The following is a 20196-nucleotide window of genomic DNA, read 5'->3' as shown; positions in this document are numbered from 1 at the left end:
TCCAGCTGCAGGGGTCTGGGGCTCTCCCCCCGGTTCTCTGGGCTGCTGGTGCCTGACGTTGGGGGCCTTCTCTGGCGGCGTTCACCGCGGCATCGTCCCCCCTGGTTGTGGTCCCCTCCTCTGTCTTTCCTGCCCTCACCATCCATCCGCACATCTCACAGCCGGCAATCATGCCCCTACTTGCACTTGCTCAGGTATGTTTCTTCTGCACCTTTAACACCCACCCCCTTTTCCTTTTCTCTCCCTCTCATTCTTCTCATTATGTTGTTCCTCACTTTTCTTCTGTGTTCCCCCTCTCCTTCATCGTGCTCCCTTGTCTTACTTTACCTCTTTTGTCCTTGCCACTTTCTGTCCCTACTTTCAGTCCCCCGCTGCAAAACCCCCCCCTTTTCCTTTTCTCTTTTCTCTCCCTCTTTATTCCCTTTTTCCCCTATCCTTTTCCCCCTTCCTCCCTCCTTCTCTCTCTCTTTCCCCCCTTCCCCTTCCCCTCTCCGGTTTTCTCCACACTTTTTTTGTCTTACCCCACACCCCACCTTGCCCCAGTTTTTCACTCCATTCAACCTCACACTTTTTTACTTTTTTATTTTTCTTTCTTCTTACACAGACACCCAGCGCCTATCCTCCCTCATCTTGGGACCACCCCCCACCCACACATTTGTCTCCACACTTTGACCCCACCTGGGGGGTTCGTTGTGTTGGTCTCGCCTGTCGGACCATGCCCCCTCAGCTTCGGGACGGGGCATCCATGGTTGGCGGGGCACCTTGGGCCGCGTCGCCTTTGCGCAGACACTACTGTGAGTCTAGAGCTACTACCAATAACATGATATCCATGACTTATATATTTTTTTTCCCTTGCATTTTCCCACCATTCATTACCGCTATTTCCCCAACTCATAGGTACCACCTCGGTATCGCTCCTGATGAGTGGCTTTAAGGCCCCGAAACGACGTAACGACGTAGAGCTCCAATCTACCGCTAGGTGTACACTACATGAACCCATATGCATATAACGTTCCTATTTACTTGTATCCATTTATTTATATTTGTCATTTTTGATGCATTAGTTTTCGATTACACTTTTAATATCTAATATATACTACCTTAGAGCTGAGTGCCAACATATGCAGAGCCATGTGCCTAATTATGTATTGTATGAATTTTTGTAAAATTACTTATGTACTATTTATGCTCAATTATGTACTGTATGAATTTTTGTAAAACCTTTTTTTCTCATTAATAAATTTCAATTTTTACCCAACTCATACCTCTGTTCCCATGTGCCTTGTATAAAGTCCCACACCTGTTCTCTCCATACTCTATACACAAATGTTTTATACATATTTGCATCAACTGAATTTATACTAGTACGCCATAACCCCTATTTATTACTCTAGCGATTGGTCATTACTGTCATTGATGCTTTCACTTGGGGACAGGGAAAGGTCCTCAGCCAGACTATTCTGGAATAGGAAAAGGAAGAGATACAGGAATTTGTCAGTGGAGTGCTGGCTGGTTTTGACCAGGAGGACAATGTGTGGAATTGGGGCCACTTATAGAGGTGTTGCACCAAAAACATCCTTACAGTAACAAAGCATTATACAAAATAATGGATAATGAAGGCTCCTGCAGAACCGTCCATAAAATGTAAATGATTGCTTATATTGGGCAGCCTTTAGTGAAAAAGCTCTATAGGTATAGAGACCATGCAACAAATGAGGTCCCTCCATCCTCTGAGAATGAGCCCTGTTTTGGAGTATAGTGGCATGATGGGAGAATACTCTTTTGCCAGCCCAAGTCTGATTCCATGCATTTATTCAATCCAGCTAATGTTTACATTTCAATGCTTAACATCCTCCTTTGTATTACAGGTATTTAAGTTGATACACAATTAAGGGGTGCACCAAAATTTAATATAATATATCCTAATTTCCTTATTATAAACAGGTGCCAACAAAGAAGAAAAATGAATTACTTGCTGCCAGCGGTGATTTTCTTTTTTGGTAAGTGTAAAAGCAAAACAATTGCAGTTCATTAACTGTAGTATAAACATGTAGACCTGAGGTTAGGCAACAACACAAATGAGAACTTTACATGCGAACCCTAAATACATTGGTAGTCCCAAAAGAGAAAACAAAAAGTCCAAAGGCTGAAGCTGCGCTAGAAATAAAAAAATAACAAATAGTGAATAAGTGTCAAAATAAATTGATTAAAGCTGCCAGCACCTGAAAAAGTCTAGTATCAAACTCCAAAGGTGCATATAAAAACACAAAAGATGCAGCGCTAGAAATAATATGTGAAAAAATTGTGACTGAAGAAAACTAAGGCAGAGTCTCATAAGCATATCAGCATGTGATCAATGGTGAAAAATTCATATGAGACATAATCTAGTGAACAATAATACAAAGACATAAATAACACTTTACATGTGAAAAATGCAAAAAGGAAAAGTCCTATCAAAGTACCAGCCCATGAATGAGACATAATCTAGTGAACAATAATACAAAGACATATATAAAACTTTACATGTGAAAAATGCAAAAAGGAAAAGTCCCATCAAAGTACCAGTCCATGAATGAACAAGGAAAAAACACCCATCCGTGGAGATGCAAGAAACCAGAAAAAAGAAAGGGCAATGTTCCGTGTAGTTTCACACCCTAAGTGAGTAATATAATCCGCTTACCAGATGGCAATGACTGCTGTTATGGCAGTCTCGCCCAGCTCAGGGAAATCGGTCTCCCCAAAACCAAAGGCACAATACCGGAACAGCAGCTAGTGGTGGATAGTTCTCGGGAATATGAAACAAAAAACTTGGTGTCATGTCTCTAGTTCTTGATTTTGCCAAACTTTGGAGCAAAAGATCTGGTTGTGGTCCTTTACCGGCACCAGGGCATTCAAAGGTGACAAATTCATGGCATCTTTTATGAACTACAGTACAAAGCTGTAAACCTGGCACTGGAATCCTTGTTTTCCAATCCCCCTGTGATTTGTTAGAAGTATTTTCGGTCTTGGCACGAGTCAGTACCTCTACCTAGGCAACAGCTGATGGCTGTAATGATTTTCCTCAATGATTCAGAGAGTGGTTTGATCTATCCAGTTTATCAATGAACGTAAATTAAGGCATTGGGTCACATGTAGTAAGCTTTTCTGGTAATCATGAGCTTATTGCTGCTCTCGTTTTGGTTTCACTCATTGGTTTAGCTTGGTAAGCTAAACCAATCACAATGTTTTCACATATTATTTCTAGCGCTGCATCTTTTGTGTTTTTATAAGTCCCAAAAGAGATTACTTACACTCTACAAATAAAGTACACAAATTAGGACTAACAATCCCCAAATGTACGCAGAGGAAACTAAAAGCGTAAAATATCTTTAAACATAAAATCCAGTCCAGTTCAGTATTCTTAAGTGGAATAATGTACACCCAATGGTCACCTGGCAGTTCTGGTGCTGATGTCTTTAGCCAGAGCCAATGGCATTGAATTCAATGAGGGCTAAGTTTTGATGGTCATTTTTGGCCCTTTGGATGGCAAGCCAGTGTCACCCATATGATATAGGAAGCCTCCACTGCTGTACCAGATATTTGATAATGAAAAAAACCTGGTACAGTGAAGCATCCTTTTTGTTTTTGTAAGGTTTTGAGTATGGCATGGGAAATACAGAAATCTTTTTATTTGCAGGTTTGGGGGACAAGCATAAACACACGTTCCCACTGCACAAAGCGTGAGTGGGGCCTTAGGCCGATGGGTTTGGCAGTCTGTATGGCGTTTATGTGCATATTTACGCATGTATATACGCATATGGCATTTGAGCATAAATGTATTCTACCGGCCAGATATTATTTATTCTGGCTAGTGGAATAGTTTTAAAAGTATACACATGTATTTAGACTCACGCGTACGTGCATTTTTCTACTCAAAAGCTCTCTCAGAACATGCCTTTGGTGCTTTTTTTTTCCAGCCTGTAAATGCTTCTTATTAAATATTGTACACCTGTTAAGGCCTCATGCACATGAGACGCTGTTAAACTCGCGTTCAGAGGCAGTTGGACACTTTTTTCAACTGCCCCTGAACCCATTCAATGTTATCCTATGTATCCATGTACACAGTCTCGTTTTTTGGCGTTTTTAGGCAGTTGCGTTTAACCTCGTTTTTCCAGAAGCAAAAAAATGGGTTCAGACGCAAAAGTTTTCCGCATTTCATACGCCAAACGCGGCTAAACGTGGCTAAACGCAGCTAAACGCTGGTACCACGTTTAGCCGCGTTTGCGTTTATAAGTGTTTTTAAAGGAACATTTTATGACCTGATTTTGGGGCCCCATATCTTGGGGACACTTAGTGCTAGGAACCCCAAATTTAGTGTGCTAACACAGTTGGACTAACAATATAACATATCCAAATTTGGGGTTCCTAGAACTAAGTGGCCCCGAGATATGGGGCCCCAAAGTCAGGTCGGAAAATGTAATTCTCTGCTGCAGAAAAGTGCTTGACATTTTGCGACCCAACTTTGGGGCCCCATATCTCGGGCCACCTGGTGCTAGGAACCCGAAATTTGGATATGTTGTAGTGCTAGTTCCACTGTGTTAGTGGGGTTCCTAGCACCAAGTGGCCCCGAGATATGTCATTCTCTGCTCTGCAGACGCTTCTAGACGCAAACGCGGTAAAACGCGGCCAAACGCGGCATGCAAACGCGCCAAAATGGGCGTTTCTAAACGCCAGTTTCAGCTTTTAAAAACGTGTTCAGCAGAGTTTGCACCGGCGTCTCGTGTGCATAAGGCCTAACACCTATGTTTGCATGGTCACATAGGCTAACATAGAGGTGCTTTTACAGGCATAAAAAATGCATGAGACCTTTAAGTGGTTGTATCTCTTCTATACAGCCATTCACAATACACAGATCAAAGGATTTTTCGTAGCAGTGAGAAGGCAGGGATCTGATTTCACACACTGCAGAGCTAAAGCACAGAGCTCTGTGAAATCTGATAGAGGCTTGTGAGTAGGAATGAGCCGAACACCCCCCGGTTCGGTTCGCAGCAGAACTTGCGAACAGGCAAAAAATTTATTCGAACATACGAACACCGTTAAAGTCTATGGGACACAAACATGAATAATCAAAAGTGCTCATTTTAAAGGCTTATATGCAAGGTATTATCATAAAAAGTGTTTGGGGACCTGGGTCCTGCCCCAGGGGACATGAATTAATGCAAAAAGAATTTTTAAAAACGTCCGTTTTTTCGGGAGCAGTGATTTTAATAAAGCTTAAAGTGAATCAATAAAAGTGTAATATTCCTTTAAATTTCGTACCTGGGGGGTGTCAATAGTATGCCTGTAAAGGGGCGCATGTTTCCCGTGTTTAGAACAGTCTGACAGCAAAATGACATTTCAAAGGAAAAAAAGTCATTTAAAACTACTAGCGGCTATGAGTTCGACTCGAACTTGAAGCTCATCCCTACTGGTGAGCTACTGAAATCCAATCAGCTATCAGGCTTGTAGAGAAAAACTGAGCTGAGTGACATGTTCTGTGCTGGAGGTGGCCGCCTCCCTGGAGGCTGAGGTGTCTGCGTAGAGTTCTAACAGTGACTCATTCAGACAACCTAGGGATCAAAGAACCAGACTCCATGCTTAGGATTCAGGCTAGTACACACTATAGAAGGATATGCTTTGTTCATTTTTCCTTGTCAAAAGAAGTTTATTGAGTATACAATATTATAAAGATACATAAAGTAAGTTTACAAGGATCTATAAAGTAAGCTCATTGTTTTAGAGTGGGGTTTATATAGGTAAATATCATGAAATTTCAAATATTAAACATTGGGTTCACGTAAACCTAAATTAAAGATATATATCATTTCCTTAGTTACTTTTGTAGGTATTTAAATGATTTATACCTACTATACATATTGTTTACAGGTAGAGTGTATATAGGTCAAATAAATTCTGATAATGAGCTTTAATCGTAAGGTGGAAACAAAAAACATATGAGATTAGATGATACATTGTATAAATTATTTTTTGCAAGTAATCACAATTTGCCCGTGAAAGAGAATAAATATCTCTCTCAGGGGAATAAGTGCCTTTGTCACACTCCCACATAATATGGTTGGGAGAATGAGGAGGGCTAATGGGGGTACATGGATCTTCCGCTTACAGGAGAGAAGTGCTATGTCAAAAGACATCAAAATGATGTTTCATTAATTGGAGTGCAGAATATGGTTTTTGTTGAAATTATTTATTCCAGGGTGGTTGTATATGGTTAGTCTTGCCCTAGGCTAAATAATTCAGTTAGAAAGGTACTGTTAATAACTTTGGTATTGATGAAGATAGTTTGAATTATTTTGGGATTTTAACCCTTTTAGAGTAAACAATTACATATTTTATTCATATGTAACTGTTTAGATATGTTAACTCATAAAATTGAGGTTGTATTGCTTCAGATTAGAATAAACAAAAACATAATTCTAGGAACTAGTTAGGTAATAATATATTTGTTTTAAGAAAAGAAAGAAAAAGCTTCCATTACTTCTGGATTATTGAACATATTTGTCCTAAAAAGTAATAAATCTATTGTTATTACCTAAAAATATATAACTGAACAAGAATTTCCTTATTTCACTTATATATTCTAAGGCTATATGAATCAGAAGTAATAAGAAATATAACTGGAATGTAACATGATCCCACACAGTGTGTGACTATCAGAATGCAGTCACATTCAGTTATAAATACAGGTTTTTTATAGAGAACCATCTCTTAGTATAATAAATGAAGAGATATCAAGAATTAGCATGTCAGTCCATTGAATCTTCTTGGTCCATGGATGATGTGGCATAACGGCCTCTTTTATGAGAATGATGATTCCCATTTTGTTCTGAAATTTTTTGGGTGCTGCCTGAAGGTGAAGATGATGCCATTCTTCTGCGTGTGGGAGAGTTGCTGCTTGTGGGTTCTGTCAGATTTAATTTTAAAAGGGTTTGTTGTAGTTCATCTGCTGATCTGCTTCTGTAAATTGTACCTTGGTAGTTAAATCTGACTGAAAAGGGGAAGCCCCATAGATACATAATGTTGTGGCGTTGCAGTTCCATTAGTTGGGGTTTCATGGATCGTCTTTTAGTAATAGTAAGTTGGGATAGGTCAGCAAAAATTTGATAATTGTGTCCTTGAAAATTAAGTTCCTTTTTTTCTCTTGCAGCAATTAGTATTTGTTCTTTCGTTCTGTAATAATGAAATTTTGTGATTATATCACGTGGGGGTCCATCTTTCTTTTTGGCTGTGAGGGCTCTGTGTACTCTGTCCAGTTCTAAACGTTCAATAGGGATATCTGGCTTTAGTTCTTGTAATAGAGCAGTAATAGTAGATTGCAGGTCTGTCACAGTTTCAGGTATTCCCCTTATGCGCAAGTTTGAACGTCTGGCTCTATTTTCGTAATCTTCGAGCTTAGTTTGAAGTATTAAATTCTCTTCTTTTAATTGTTCCAATTCTGTTATATTTTCTTGGGTTGTAATTTCAATTTCATCCATTTTTATTTCTAAGGCTGCGGTGCGGTTTCCCAGCTCTCTTATTTCTTTGGTTAGGCTTTTTGTTATTTGGTCTGAGGTTTAAAGCCTTATGAAGCATCTTTTCAAATTGTAATAATATTACTGGGGATGCTGAGGAGGCTTGTGGAGAAGTTTGTGAGAGGATTTGTTCTGTATCTGACTCAAATGGAGAGTCTTGATGTGACATTTTCTGTCTGTGAGAGCGCCCTGATGCTGTATCTTGTGAGGTGACTGGAGCTGCTTTAGTTGCAGTGAGTGCCTGTGAGCTCTTTGTGAGGTGATTTTTATTTCTGCCACGGCTTCCTCCCAGTACCATATTTCCTGCCCAAACTTTCACAGTTTGTTCCCTGGGGCAAAAAGGTTCAAATGGATACCTTTTGAGCCTGCAGGCTCCGCTTTGTCCTTCTCTTCTCTCCTCAGCGGTGCGGAGCTCTAACAATGCATGTCTGCTCCGCTAGGCTCCGCCCATCTCCCCCCCACTTTGTTCATTTTTCATCATGAGGCTTACAACCACCTAAAGCTGTACATACTATTACACCACAGTTCTAAAGAACAACTTCGGCAACAGTGTACTTTGGTAGTGCATATTTGGGTGTGAAATTTTATTCTCTTTTCTTACAGACAGCACCCTGATTACCTTTTTTAGATTAATTTCCATAAACGAATTTAATTAAAAAGTGATGCATTTTTCTCAAGTGGTGCTAGGCCTGCTTGAACAGTCTGAAGTAGTACCCTAAAACATATATATATATATTTTGTTAATGTCTGAAATAAAAAAAAAGTGTTTTACTTGTCATTTAACCATATACAGTCCTTTTTGCATGAAGCATTAATGGGACTAAATGCAGAGTTGAAAGCCACAGGGAGATATCTTCCCAAAATTTTTTTATCCACAGTCCTCATGTATGAGTGGGTAATAATTGTCCATTGGGTGATATTTGGAGACAAGATTGTTGATGTAGCTCGGAGCAGAGTTGTGAATGGTTTTGTATGTTGTTAGTATTTTGAAGCCAGTAGCTTGGCAGAGAGGGGCGGCAGACACTGAGTGGTTGGTAAGGTAGATGAGTCTGGCAGCAGCATTCATAATAGACAGAAGAGGTGATAGCCTATATAGAGATAGGCTTATAGGAAGGGAGTTGCAATAGTCAAGGCAAGAGATAACAAGAGAGTAAATGAGTAGCTTGGTGGTTTCATTAGTTAAAAAGGGTCAAATTTCAGAGATGTTACAGAGGTGAAGTCTAACTTCTTTTTTTGTTGAATATGTTTATTGAATTTTTCATAAATTAAAAGTAAATAATTAAATAAATAAAGAAAGAAATGAAATAAACATAGGAATGTAAAATATGAATACATAGTATACCATCAAGATTAGATAAGTAGTGACATAGTAGGGGTATGAACTTATCTTATTACTATAAGAATATTACAAATTATAAAAATACATTGATGTGATCATGAAGGAGAAAGTTAATACATAGACAAATAGTCAAAATGACATTTTCCAATAATAGGATATGTATCTTATAAAGAATAGGAATAATATATATATATATATATATATATATATATATATATATATATATATATATATATATACCGGTATATAATAAAACTAAAAGGAAGGAGAGGGGAGTATAGGTGGTGGTGGTCTGGCTCGTGAATTACACAATTAATTTTTATGTTATATATTCAAACTAGTGAGGTAATAACAAAGATTGGTCAAAGTCATTAGGGTAGTGGTGTTTAACCCATGGTTGCCATATTTTACGAAATTTATTGATCTTGTTATCAGCTATAGCTGTCATCTTAGCAAATACACATGCTCTATTAATTCTATGTTTTGCTTCAGCCAAGATTAGAGATTTAGACTTCCACGCTTTGGCAATTGTTTGTTTGGCTGAAGTAGTAATTTGAATGAGTAATTGGAATTGAGTGTGAGAACGTGTATTGGGCTTGAGAATTAAAAGTGCTGTAACAGGATCTGGAAGAATAGAAACCTCAAGGGCTTTAGAGGCCATTGAAAATATGTTCCTCCAGAATTCCTGGACTATCGGGCATTGCCACCAGATATGAAACTGAGTTCCAAGCGAATCGCATCCTCTGAAGCACTTAGGTGAGTATGTAGGAATGAATTTTGTTATTCTAGCTGGTACTAGGTACCACTGTGTAAGGACTTTGTAATTTGTTTCTATAGCATAACTATTTGGAGAGGAAGTTTTAGTGGCTAACCATATGTTCGACCAATCTTTAGTATCAAACACCCAATTCATATCATGTGCCCATTTAGCAGTATATGAGGTTAAATTATCCTCCGAATTACCAATCAGTTGTTGATATAATAATGAAATCAGTCCTCTGATGTGTGGGTCGCTCATACAAATTCGTTCAAATTGAATCATTTGATTGAGGGATGAACCAGTACTAAGGAGTGGTTCATAGAAATTTTTGATCTGTAGATAACAAAATATTTCGTTTCTCGGAATGTCAAAGATTTCACACAAATCAAGAAAGGAATAGATTGTGGTAGCAGAAGTTAATCTGTATAAGCAATTCAGGTTCATAGAGGACCATATGGAAAAAGATCTTGGAAATTTCCATGCAGGATAGAAAGCTGGGTTACCAAGGAATGAAAGTAGAGGATTATGCGAGGATTAGAGATTTTGCGAATTTTTTAACTTATCCCAGATAGCTAAGGTGTGTTTAGTTATGGGATTGGATATGTTTGTTCTGTCAACCGGGCGAAGCCATAACATGTTGGCAACCAATATAGGGTCAGTATCCACTGCTTCAATAGCCACCCATAGGGGTTTTTCGGTTGTAGCATGGTATTTAGGGAGAAGAGCCATTTGAGCAGCATTATAATAAGATAGAAAATTGGGTAATCCTAAACCACCTCTTAATTTATTAAGGTAAAGTGTAGATTTGGGTATACGAGGTTTAGTAGTGCCCCAAATGAACGATAGGACTCTTCGTTGAGTAAGTCTTATAAAATAGGATGGTAAAGTTATAGGTAGCACTCTAAATAGATATAAATATTTTGGCAATATTGACATCTTTATAGCATTGATTTTACCTAAAAATGAAAGTGGAAGAGAGGCCCATTGCTTCATACAACCTGATGTTCGTTTCAGGAGAGGTAAATAGTTAGCTGTAAACAGATCTTTGAGAGAGATGGTGAGTTGTACCCCTAAATAAGGCAATTGTTTTGAAACCCAGGTAAAAGGTAAAGCAGTTTTTGTATGTTGAATTTCAGATTGTGATAAAGAAATATTTAAGGCATTCGATTTAGAAGGATTGATATGAAGTCCAGAAATATGAGCGAAATTATGCAGCAAATTAAGTAGAATTGGGGTAGATATATGAGGATGAGACAGGAAAACAAGAATATCATCAGCAAAAAGGCATATCTTGTGCAGATGACCACCCAATTCAATACCTTTAATATCTGGGTTTGTTCTAATTAGTTGTGCTAGGGGTTCTATTAATAAGGCAAAAAGTAATGGGGAAAGGGGACAACCTTGTCTAGTGCTTCTATTTATGTCAAACATTGTAGATTTATACCCAGAATATTTAATATATGCTCTCGGTTTGTTGTATAGTGAGGAAACCCAGGTAAGAAAATGGTTACCAAAACCCCTTTTTTGTAATACATATTCCATATAAGGCCAAGTGACAGAGTCAAATGCCTTTTTTATATCTAATGAAACCAGGCAGGATGGAATATGTCTGGTTTTGGCTGCATGAATGAGTAAGAGTGCTCGCCTTATATTATCGCCCGCCTGGCGTTTCGGAAAAAAACCTGTTTGGTCTTTATGGATTATATGACCTATAATTTTATTCAATCTAGTAGCCAGGATTTTAGCTAATAGTTTAATATCTAAATTAAGAAGCGATATGGGACGATAATTAGACCAAGAAGAAGAGTCAGAATGTGGTTTGGGAATCATAGCTACAATAGATGTGTGTCTCTGTTCTAAATGAATGTCCTTCAAGAATTGAATTAAAGGCCCTAGTTAAAATTGGTGAAAAAATATGGATAAACTGTCTGTAGTATGCCGCCGAGAACCCATCTGGACCCGGTCTCTTGTGAAGCTTTAAAAGTTTTATAGTGTTCAAAACCTCTGTATTAGTAATAGGGCTTTCAAGAAGATCTCGTTGTTTTTGATCGAGATAAGGAAGTTTAATGCTAGAAAATAAAGTATCAGCTTTTGACTTATCAAATGTTGGGGCAGGGGAATATAGTTTAGCCAAATTAGTACGAAAAATCTCTAGAATCTTAACCGGATTACTGGTGTACGCTTCTCTAGATATTTTCAAAAGGATAGGTTTCTTTTCGTGTTGTGTGATTTTCAAGCTTCTTGCCAAGGTGTATCCGGTTTATTAGCCTTAAGATATAAAGTATGTTGTCGTTTGCGTAAAGATTTATCAGCTGAATCAGTCAAAAAAGATCTAAATCCAGGCGGGCTTTTTCAAGTTTAGAGTTATTAATAGCTGTTGGGCAAGATTGAAAGGCCTGATGACAGTCATTAAAGTTAGTTTCCAACTTTGAAAACATTAATTTGCGTTCTCTTTTGAATTTAGTAGCTTGTTGTATCATTCTACCTCTAATGACAGGTTTATGGGCCTCCCATAGTGTGAGGGCAGAGATGTCTTTTGTGTCATTATCTATAAAATAATCAGAGATTGATTTCTCAATCTCTTTACTAAGAATTGGATGAGTCAAAATGAAATCTTTCATACACCAAGTTGTGTCATGAGATCTAGGGAGCGTAGAAGCTATATTAATGGATACTGCACAATGATCAGTCTATGGGAATGGTATAATTTTAGCTGAGATGATTTCTGGTAACATGCTAGATGGGATAAGGATATGATCGATCCGTGAAAAGGATTTATGCGGGTAGGAGTAATGAGTAAATCGTCTATCAGTAGGATTTATTTCGCGCCAGGTATCATTCAAACTATGAGAAGTGAGTAAGCGTTGAAAAGTAAGGTTTGTTGTGCCCGTTGTAGGCCCAGGAGGAGATTTATCTAAAAACGGGAAGATTGTTGCGTTAGAATCCCCACATATGACAACTGTTTCAAATTTATGAATCTCTTCGACTTGAAAAAGAAAGGAACGCCGTTGGGCGTTTATTGGGAGCATAGTAGGATACAATGGTAATAGGGTTATCAGAAATATAACCTGATAAAAGTAGATATCGTCCTTCCGGATCTATCACTTGTGTTTTAAGGTTAAACGGAGTGGAACGATGGAAACCAATAAGCGTACCCCTCTGCTTAACTGCAGCGGAGGCAGTATAAAATTGTGGATATGAGGGTGATAGAAATCTAGGTTGAGCTTTACCTGTGAAGTGAGTCTCCTGTAAACATATAATGTGAGCCTTTTTAGATGAAAATGATCGTAACGCTTTAGTGCGTTTATGTGGGATATGAAATCCCTGTACATTTAAAGATAAAACATTTATCGGAGCCATAGACCAACCAGGGTAATAAATCTATCATAGTATAAACAGTAATTACTGTGAGCCAGAACCACCAATCTGAGAATCAGAAGGAAATAGAGGTGCAAGGAAAAAATAAAAAAACGAAAAAAAGAAATAAATAGAACAATCGAGTCAACCCATTACTTAAGTAGTACATCTTAATTAAAAAACAGAGTAGAAGGGTTTGGGAGCATCTCAAGAAAGCTTTCAAAACTCCCTGAGAGGATCCAAGTCCACCAGCAGAGTCCGCCATAAAAATAACAGGAGTCTGCAAGTGGAAAAAACAAAGGGGCAGGAAGAAATTCCTATGGGAAGGACGGCCCCGGAGAACTACAGGAACCAAAAACGAAAAAAAACCAGCAGAGATATGTTTAATGCTTTGCTTTATAATTATGTCATATGTAAAAAAAAGGACATAAGAGAAAAAAGTCAAATAGATTTTTTAAGTAAAACATAACCATCACATCAAAGCTCAACTTATTAAAAAAAAAACAAAACAAATGGTTATGTTAAAAAAAAAACCACAACCAACTTCGGTAATTGAGAAAATGTATACTTTATTTTGCAAGAAAATATACAAAAAACAGATACTTAAACAGGGTACATTCTGTACTGCGACGCAGCGCATAAATACACTACATAACAATACATTGCCAAGCATACAAATAAATTACATTCATCCTGCGGTATGATGCCTAATGTGTTGTGCAGAGTAGTAATACCCCGAAACATCACATCATGCATGACGCCGCATTACCCTGAAAGCAGTACTTAAAAAAACATTTCACAAAAAGTCCAGTCATACAGTCAAATAACATTCAAAATGGGCAACGGGTGTGATGGGGGGGGGGTGGAGAAGGTGGGGCAGGGGAGGGAGTAAAGAGTTCACAGGCCCGAAGCTTTATTTGAACTGCCAAAGGATACACGGGGGAGAGGGGGGGGATGGGGAAATCTTCAGACCTCCTCTTCCTCCTTGAAGTCCATCAGGTGATAGTCTCTGAGCAGACTGTGAACCAGTCTGCGACAGTCCTCGATGGACATCCTCTCCCGCTGGTGGATGAGGCGCTTTCTGGCGCACCATAAAGCGTCCTTAAAGCAACACAGCACCCGCCAGGCACCGTCAATGTCCTCCTGTGAATGAGTTCCACAGAAGAGTCCGTTCAACACACCAAAGTGTGTGATTGCAGTCTGTGGCACAAAGTCTTTGAGTTCAGGTTCCAGGGGCCTCAACAGGTCCTGTGCAAAGGTCCTGTGCAGAGCAGTTTCCTCCTGGATGATGCAAAAGGGGCAGTGCCTGTATCTGCACAGGTTTCTGGCATGCATGAATGTCCTGAGTGGCAACCCCCCTTGGATTGCCATCCATGCCAGATCTTTGTGCCTGTTGGTGAGTCTCTTTGAAGAAACATTCCTCCAGACCACTTTACAGGTGGCTGAAGGGAGGCCTGGAACAGTCTCAACAATGTCCGATGCTCTGATCAACTTGTGGATAGTTTTTGGCTTCCACAAGTCGGGCTTCACTCCATGTAGCCCCAGCTCCTTAATAAACTTGAAGGTGTCCAAGTAGTACCAAGGGGTGTCCCAGTTGTAGGGGATGGAGCTGTCCCATTTGTCCCAGCCAAGGGTCCTCCATAGAGGCAGGAGGAAAAAACGGGACATAGAGTTACCACCAGAGTCCACAGTTCTGTCCACCAATGTCCTGCGGATGCAGTTACAAGCAAAGCACACCCTCAATAGTGTAGCGATGTCGGGCCCGCCCTTACCGCCCTTGAGGGGTTCCTTGAACATAACCGCCTGCTTCACTCTGTCCATTTTGGAGCTCCAGATGAAGTGAAACACCGCCCTGGTGATGGCCTTACAGGTGTTAACCCGAGGGGGCCAGGCCTGGGCGAGGTACTGCAACACAGGGAGGATCTCGCTGCGGAGTACCAGTGTTTTTCCTTCGATGGTGAGTTCTCTGAGGCTCCAAAGTCCAAACTTCTGTCGCATCTTTGACAGTCTTTCTTCCCAGGACTTCAGGGCTGTGCCCTCAGCTCCAAACCAGACCCCAAGAATTTTGATGAAGTCTGTCTTGATGCTGAAAGGAATTGGTGCAGAAGAAGGCAGGAACCACTTTCCGAAGAGCATGACTTCTGACTTCCCGCAGTTGACCTTTGCCCCTGAAGCTTGGCCGAAGTCCTCACAGGTCTGGGCGAGTGTGTCGATGGAGCGCCGATCAGCACAGAACACCGTCACGTCGTCCATGTAGAGTGAGCACTTGACCTCCCGTCTGTCCGGTCCCGGTGCGGTGATCCCTCTGATCTCTGGGTTCCGTCTGATGCTTCGGGCGAAGAGCTCTATACAACAAACAAAAAGCAGAGGTGAGAGAGGGCAGCCTTGTCTGACCCCAGACAAGATTGGAAAGGGGTCAGTTTTCCAGCCATTTACCAGCACCAAACTAGAAATGTCAGTGTACATTACATTTACATATGAACAAAACATTTCCCCAAGACCAAACCTGTGCAGAGCTCTGCACATAAACTCATGGGAGACACGGTCAAAGGCCTTCTCCTGGTCAAGGCTGACCAGGGCCGCGTGCACACGGCGGTCATGAATGTACTGGACCGTGTCCCGGACAAGCGCAAGGCTGTCCGCAATCCTGCGACCAGGAATGCCGCAAGTCTGATCCGGGTGGATGATCTGTCCGATGACAGACTTCAGCCTGTTGGCCAGGACCTTGGCGAGGATTTTGTAGTCCACGTTCAGAAGAGAGATCGGACGCCAATTTTTAAGATCCGATCTCTCCCCCTTCCGCTTATACAAAATCGTGATCATCCCCTCCCTCAGTGACGGAGGCATTCTGCCCTCCACCACCATCTCCTCGTACAGCTCAAGCAGGTCCGGGCCCACGAGATCCCACAGTGCTACATAGAGCTCAACTGCGAGACCATCGCAGCCCGGGGTCCTACCCCGCCTAAAGGATTTAGCGGCAGAGTACAGCACCAAGGGGGCGTTGACGGTTGATGAACCTGCAGGATCAATTTGGTTAGAGATACCTGACAGGAACCTGTCGGCCGCCTGTGTGTCCGTTTCTTTCGGGGAGTAGAGGTTGGTGTAGTAGTCGCTGACCACTTGCATCACAGCCTTCTTCCCCTTCTGGAGTGTTCCGGTCTCGTCACGCAGCTCTGACAAGGGTGTGTGTCCTGAGTGAAGTTTCCTGAAAAATAAAGAATTACACTTCTCACCTTTCTCAAGATTCTCCACCTTGGCACGGAAGACAATGTGCCTGGATTCTTCCTCGAAGTGTCCTTTCAGGCTCTTCTTGGTGTCCTCCAGGTCCTGCCTAACGTCCCAGCCGCAGTGATGAAGGTCCTGCAGGGACTGCAACTGACGCTGCAGTCTCCTGAGTTCCCTCCTCCTGGCGCACACACGCTGGCGTCCCCTTGCCTGAAAGAAGCTACGCAGCTTAACCTTCACAAACTCCCACCAGTCACTTACCCTTCCGAAGAATCTCTTTTCCCCCGTCCAGGTGGCATAGGCCTCCCGGAGTTCCCCCATCAGTTCCTCGTTTTCCAGCAGGGTGCTATTCAGCTTCCAGGAACCCAGTCCGCGGGCAAAGCCCTCGCCCAGGTCACCCCGAAAGTGAATAGCCCTGTGGTCAGAGAAAAAGCAGGGGACCATGGAGAACTCACGATGCTTGACTGTTCTTGAAGTGAGCACGAAGTCAATCCTGGAACGCACAGATCCATCGGGTCGGCACCACGAATAGTTCATGGTCCCTTTCCCTATGGATCCCACGGCGTCCTGCAAGGAGGCCTCCGAGATCATCTCCTTGAGCAGCCTAGAAGTAGCATCAAGTTTTGCGTATATGCTGGAGCTGCGCCCATCCTCCTCGATCGGACAGTTAAAATCACCGCCGATCACTACTGTTCTGGTGGTGACGAGTTGGGTCCGCAGGGTCTGGAAAAGTTCCAGCCGCGCATTCTTGTCTGGGGGGGCGTACACGTTGATGAGCCTAACTGGCTCTTCCACCCACGAGCCATCTATGACCAAAAGACGGCCACAGACTAGCTCAAGGATAGAGTCAACCGTGAAGCGCCCACCCCTGACCAGAATGGCTACTCCTGCAGACTTGCAATCGCCACCCCCGGACCAGTAGGAGGGACCAAGGGTCCACTGGGAGGACAGATGAGTGTACCTCCTCAATGGAGGAAGGGCGCACTCCTGAAGCATGTAGACATCACTCTGCTGACTTGAAAGAAAGGTCAGGACCACTTGCCTTCTAGATGTATCCTTGATACTCCTCACATTAATGGAAAAGATTGAGATCTCAGCCATAATGAAAAAGGGTATGAGGGTCTAGTTAACAAGGGTCCGAACTTACCTCCCCGGAGGGGGGGTGGTTCTTCCGTTGCGTCTTCTGCCTGTCCTGTGTCCTGGGCCAGGCCCAGCTCCTCAAGGTCAGACTCCATCATCTGCTGGCTGATGTGGACGTTGGGGGGGAGGTCATGCTCAGGGTCGACCACGATCTCCTCCCCTTCCTCCTCCTCTCCTGCAGACTCTAGGTCCTCCACTACTTGCTCGGGTCCATCGCTGTCGCGTTGGACCCCGTTGGGCCGTTTGGTGGAGGTGGCGGGTTCCTCAGCTGTTGGGCTCTCTGGCTTACGTTTCCGGCTTCCTCTTGGGCCATTGGTGGGGGTGGAGGGGGGTGGGAGGGTGGGGAAGTCCTCCAGGGAGGACAGGTTGGGGGGGAAGGGGTGGGGAGGGGTTCCTCCGGCACAGAGGGGGTGGGTGGGGGTGTGCTGGAGGTAGGGGATGGGGCAGGGGCAGGGGTAGGGGCAGGAGGGGCAGGGGCAGGAGGGGCGGGGGTGGACTTACCTTTGGCCTTTCGAGGTTCTTTCGGTTTTTCTGGCAGCTTCCTCCCGGATGGCTTACCCTGGCTTACAGCTCCAGCGTAGGTCCGGGTTCTCTGGGGGCAGTGTCTGAAGACATGCTCTCCCAATCCGCAAAGGTTGCAGGCTTTGGACCTCGGACAGTCCTTGGTCTCGTGGCCTGTCACCCTACAGAACTTGCAAGCAAGCTCTGTACAATCCTTACCTATGTGTCCCGGCTGCCCACACTTGTTACAGTTGTAGGGTATGCCGGGATAGAAAAGGATTCCTGCGGAGGATCCCAGGGAGAAGAAAGGCTGCAGGTGCTGGATGTCCCCCGAAGGGTCTTTCCTCAGTTTGCAGAGCACAGACCACTTACCTATTCAGAAGCCGTTGGCATCGAAGATTTGGATCGGGTCCTTCACCACGGTGCAGAACCTCTGGAGGTAGGTGGCTATGTCCTTTCCACTGGTATGGGGGTTCCTCATGGCCACTGTCACCGCTTTTCGTCCTGTGTTATGGGGCAGTTCGCGGTGAACTTCCGGAAAGGGGATTCAGGGCCACTGGTCTTCACCATCTCCCAGTATCTTCTGCAGACCTGAAACGACACAAAAGTTATAAAGAATATACCTCTTGTGAAGGCCTGCACAGAAAGCGTCTCCGCTTTGCTGAACCCCTGTTCCAGGATCATCTTCTTTCCGAAGATCTCCGGGGTCATGTCGGAGACTCTTCCGTCCACCTCCTTCAGCTGCAGCACGACCGTCTGCTTCATCCATGGCTCCAAAGCTGGGAGCCCGTCTGCAGGCTGGTCTGGCTTGGCTGGTCCTGGTCGGCTGGTGCCGGCCGGGGTAGGGGCCGGGGTTGAGGCAGCGGCATTCCCGGGCTCGGAGGAAGTGGCTGGAATGGGGTTCTTCTTCTCTTTTCCGGTCTTCTTTTCGCTCTTCCCCATCGTCAAGGAGTTGGATGTCGCTTCAGGTGTTCTTAGGCGGCTTCCTTCTGGTTCCTCGACGTCTTCGCTCTTTTCGTAGCCTTTACAAAGGCTCTAGCATCTACTGCCCGGAGGTAGTAATGTGGAGTGGGGGAGGAGGGAAGACCGCAATCTCGTTCCCTGTGGGGGCTAAGCCTCTAACCCAATAGCAGCAAGTAGGTGAAGCTGAATTTAATCAACGATCCTACCAGGCCGAGCAGAGGGTACCCCACAAGGACCAATTAGCTTGGATAGATGCAAGTGGTTCTCAACCTCCTAGCTGTGAAGCAGAGACACCCCTAAGGGCTAAAGTCGATACTACACTTGATCTTAGCCAAAAGGCCGAGAAGCGAACTTCGGTAATTGAGAACCTGTAATGAGAGAAGGTTATTAGTGGTAGTTTTTAGGTCAGTCCATTGAATCGTTGTTTTTAGGCGGTGACTGTTCATATCGGCCGCGCTTGTGGAGATTTTGATATGAAGAGAAGAAAGAGTTGGAGCCTGAGTCTTTCTTATGCTGAGGTAAGCGAGTAGTTGAACGTCTGCGAGGTTGATCTTTAGGTAAGGCTGTTTCAACTAAACCTAGTTCCATTAAGGGTGATTGTAAGTCCTCTGAAGAGCGACAGACATATCTAGTTTCCAAGTGGGTGAATAGAAGGCAAAAAGGAAAACCCCAATGATAGGTAATTTGATTATTCAGAAGTACCTGCAATTGAGGTTTGAGGGCACGTCTTTTAGCCACTGTAAGAGGAGACAAGTCCGTAAAGATCTGATAGGTATGTCCCTGGAAGCTGAGAGGTTCTTTTCTTCTAGCAGCTGATAACAGTTGTTTTTTGGTTTTGTAATAGTGCAATTTAGTTATTATGTCCCTAGGAGGACCGTTGGTTTTACGTGGTGCTAAAGCTCTATGCACTCTATCCATTTCAAGCCTATCAATAGGAATGTCAGGGAGTAATTCTTGAAAAAGTGTGGTAATGGTAGCCTGCAGGTCTAGAATGGATTCAGGTATACCTCTTATTCGTAAATTAGATCGTCTGTCTCTGTTTTCCTGTTCTTCCAAACGTGTCTGTAATAAGGTATTTTCCTCTTTAAGAGCTGTTAACTCAGAAATACAATATTGTGTTTGACTGTCAATATCATCCACCCTCAGTTCCAGTTCTCTGACCTATTTCTTTAATCTCTTTGTCAGAATTATCTTTGATATGGTCAGAAGTTTGTTTCAGTGCTTTCTGTAACATAACTTCAAATGTAGCAAACATGTCAGACTGTATCCCAGCTTTAGCAGGATAAATATCATGGTCATATTTTGTTTTTATCAGCCTGTGCTTTTTGACTGAGAGGCTGAGGATTCCCAGCCTGAGAAGCGCT

At 42.7% G+C, this 20196-nt stretch overlaps 1 protein-coding gene across 2 annotated transcripts in view; it reads left to right on the top strand.

Moving 5' to 3' along the window:
* Positions 1-20196, top strand: part of THY1 (Thy-1 cell surface antigen) — a 94139-nt gene that overhangs the window by 25714 nt on the left and 48229 nt on the right. For both annotated transcript variants that reach the window (XM_073602552.1, XM_073602551.1), the window contains exon 3: positions 1945-2000. In XM_073602552.1, the coding sequence (XP_073458653.1) occupies positions 1945-2000 (56 nt within the window). The remainder of the gene's footprint in view (positions 1-1944; positions 2001-20196) is intronic.

Source organism: Aquarana catesbeiana, linkage group LG10 (genome assembly GCF_042186555.1).
Source record: "Aquarana catesbeiana isolate 2022-GZ linkage group LG10, ASM4218655v1, whole genome shotgun sequence".
Classification (NCBI taxonomy): Eukaryota; Metazoa; Chordata; class Amphibia; order Anura; family Ranidae; genus Aquarana; species Aquarana catesbeiana.
Note: the sequence above shows the minus strand (reverse complement) of the source record. Positions and strands in the feature narration are given on the sequence as shown.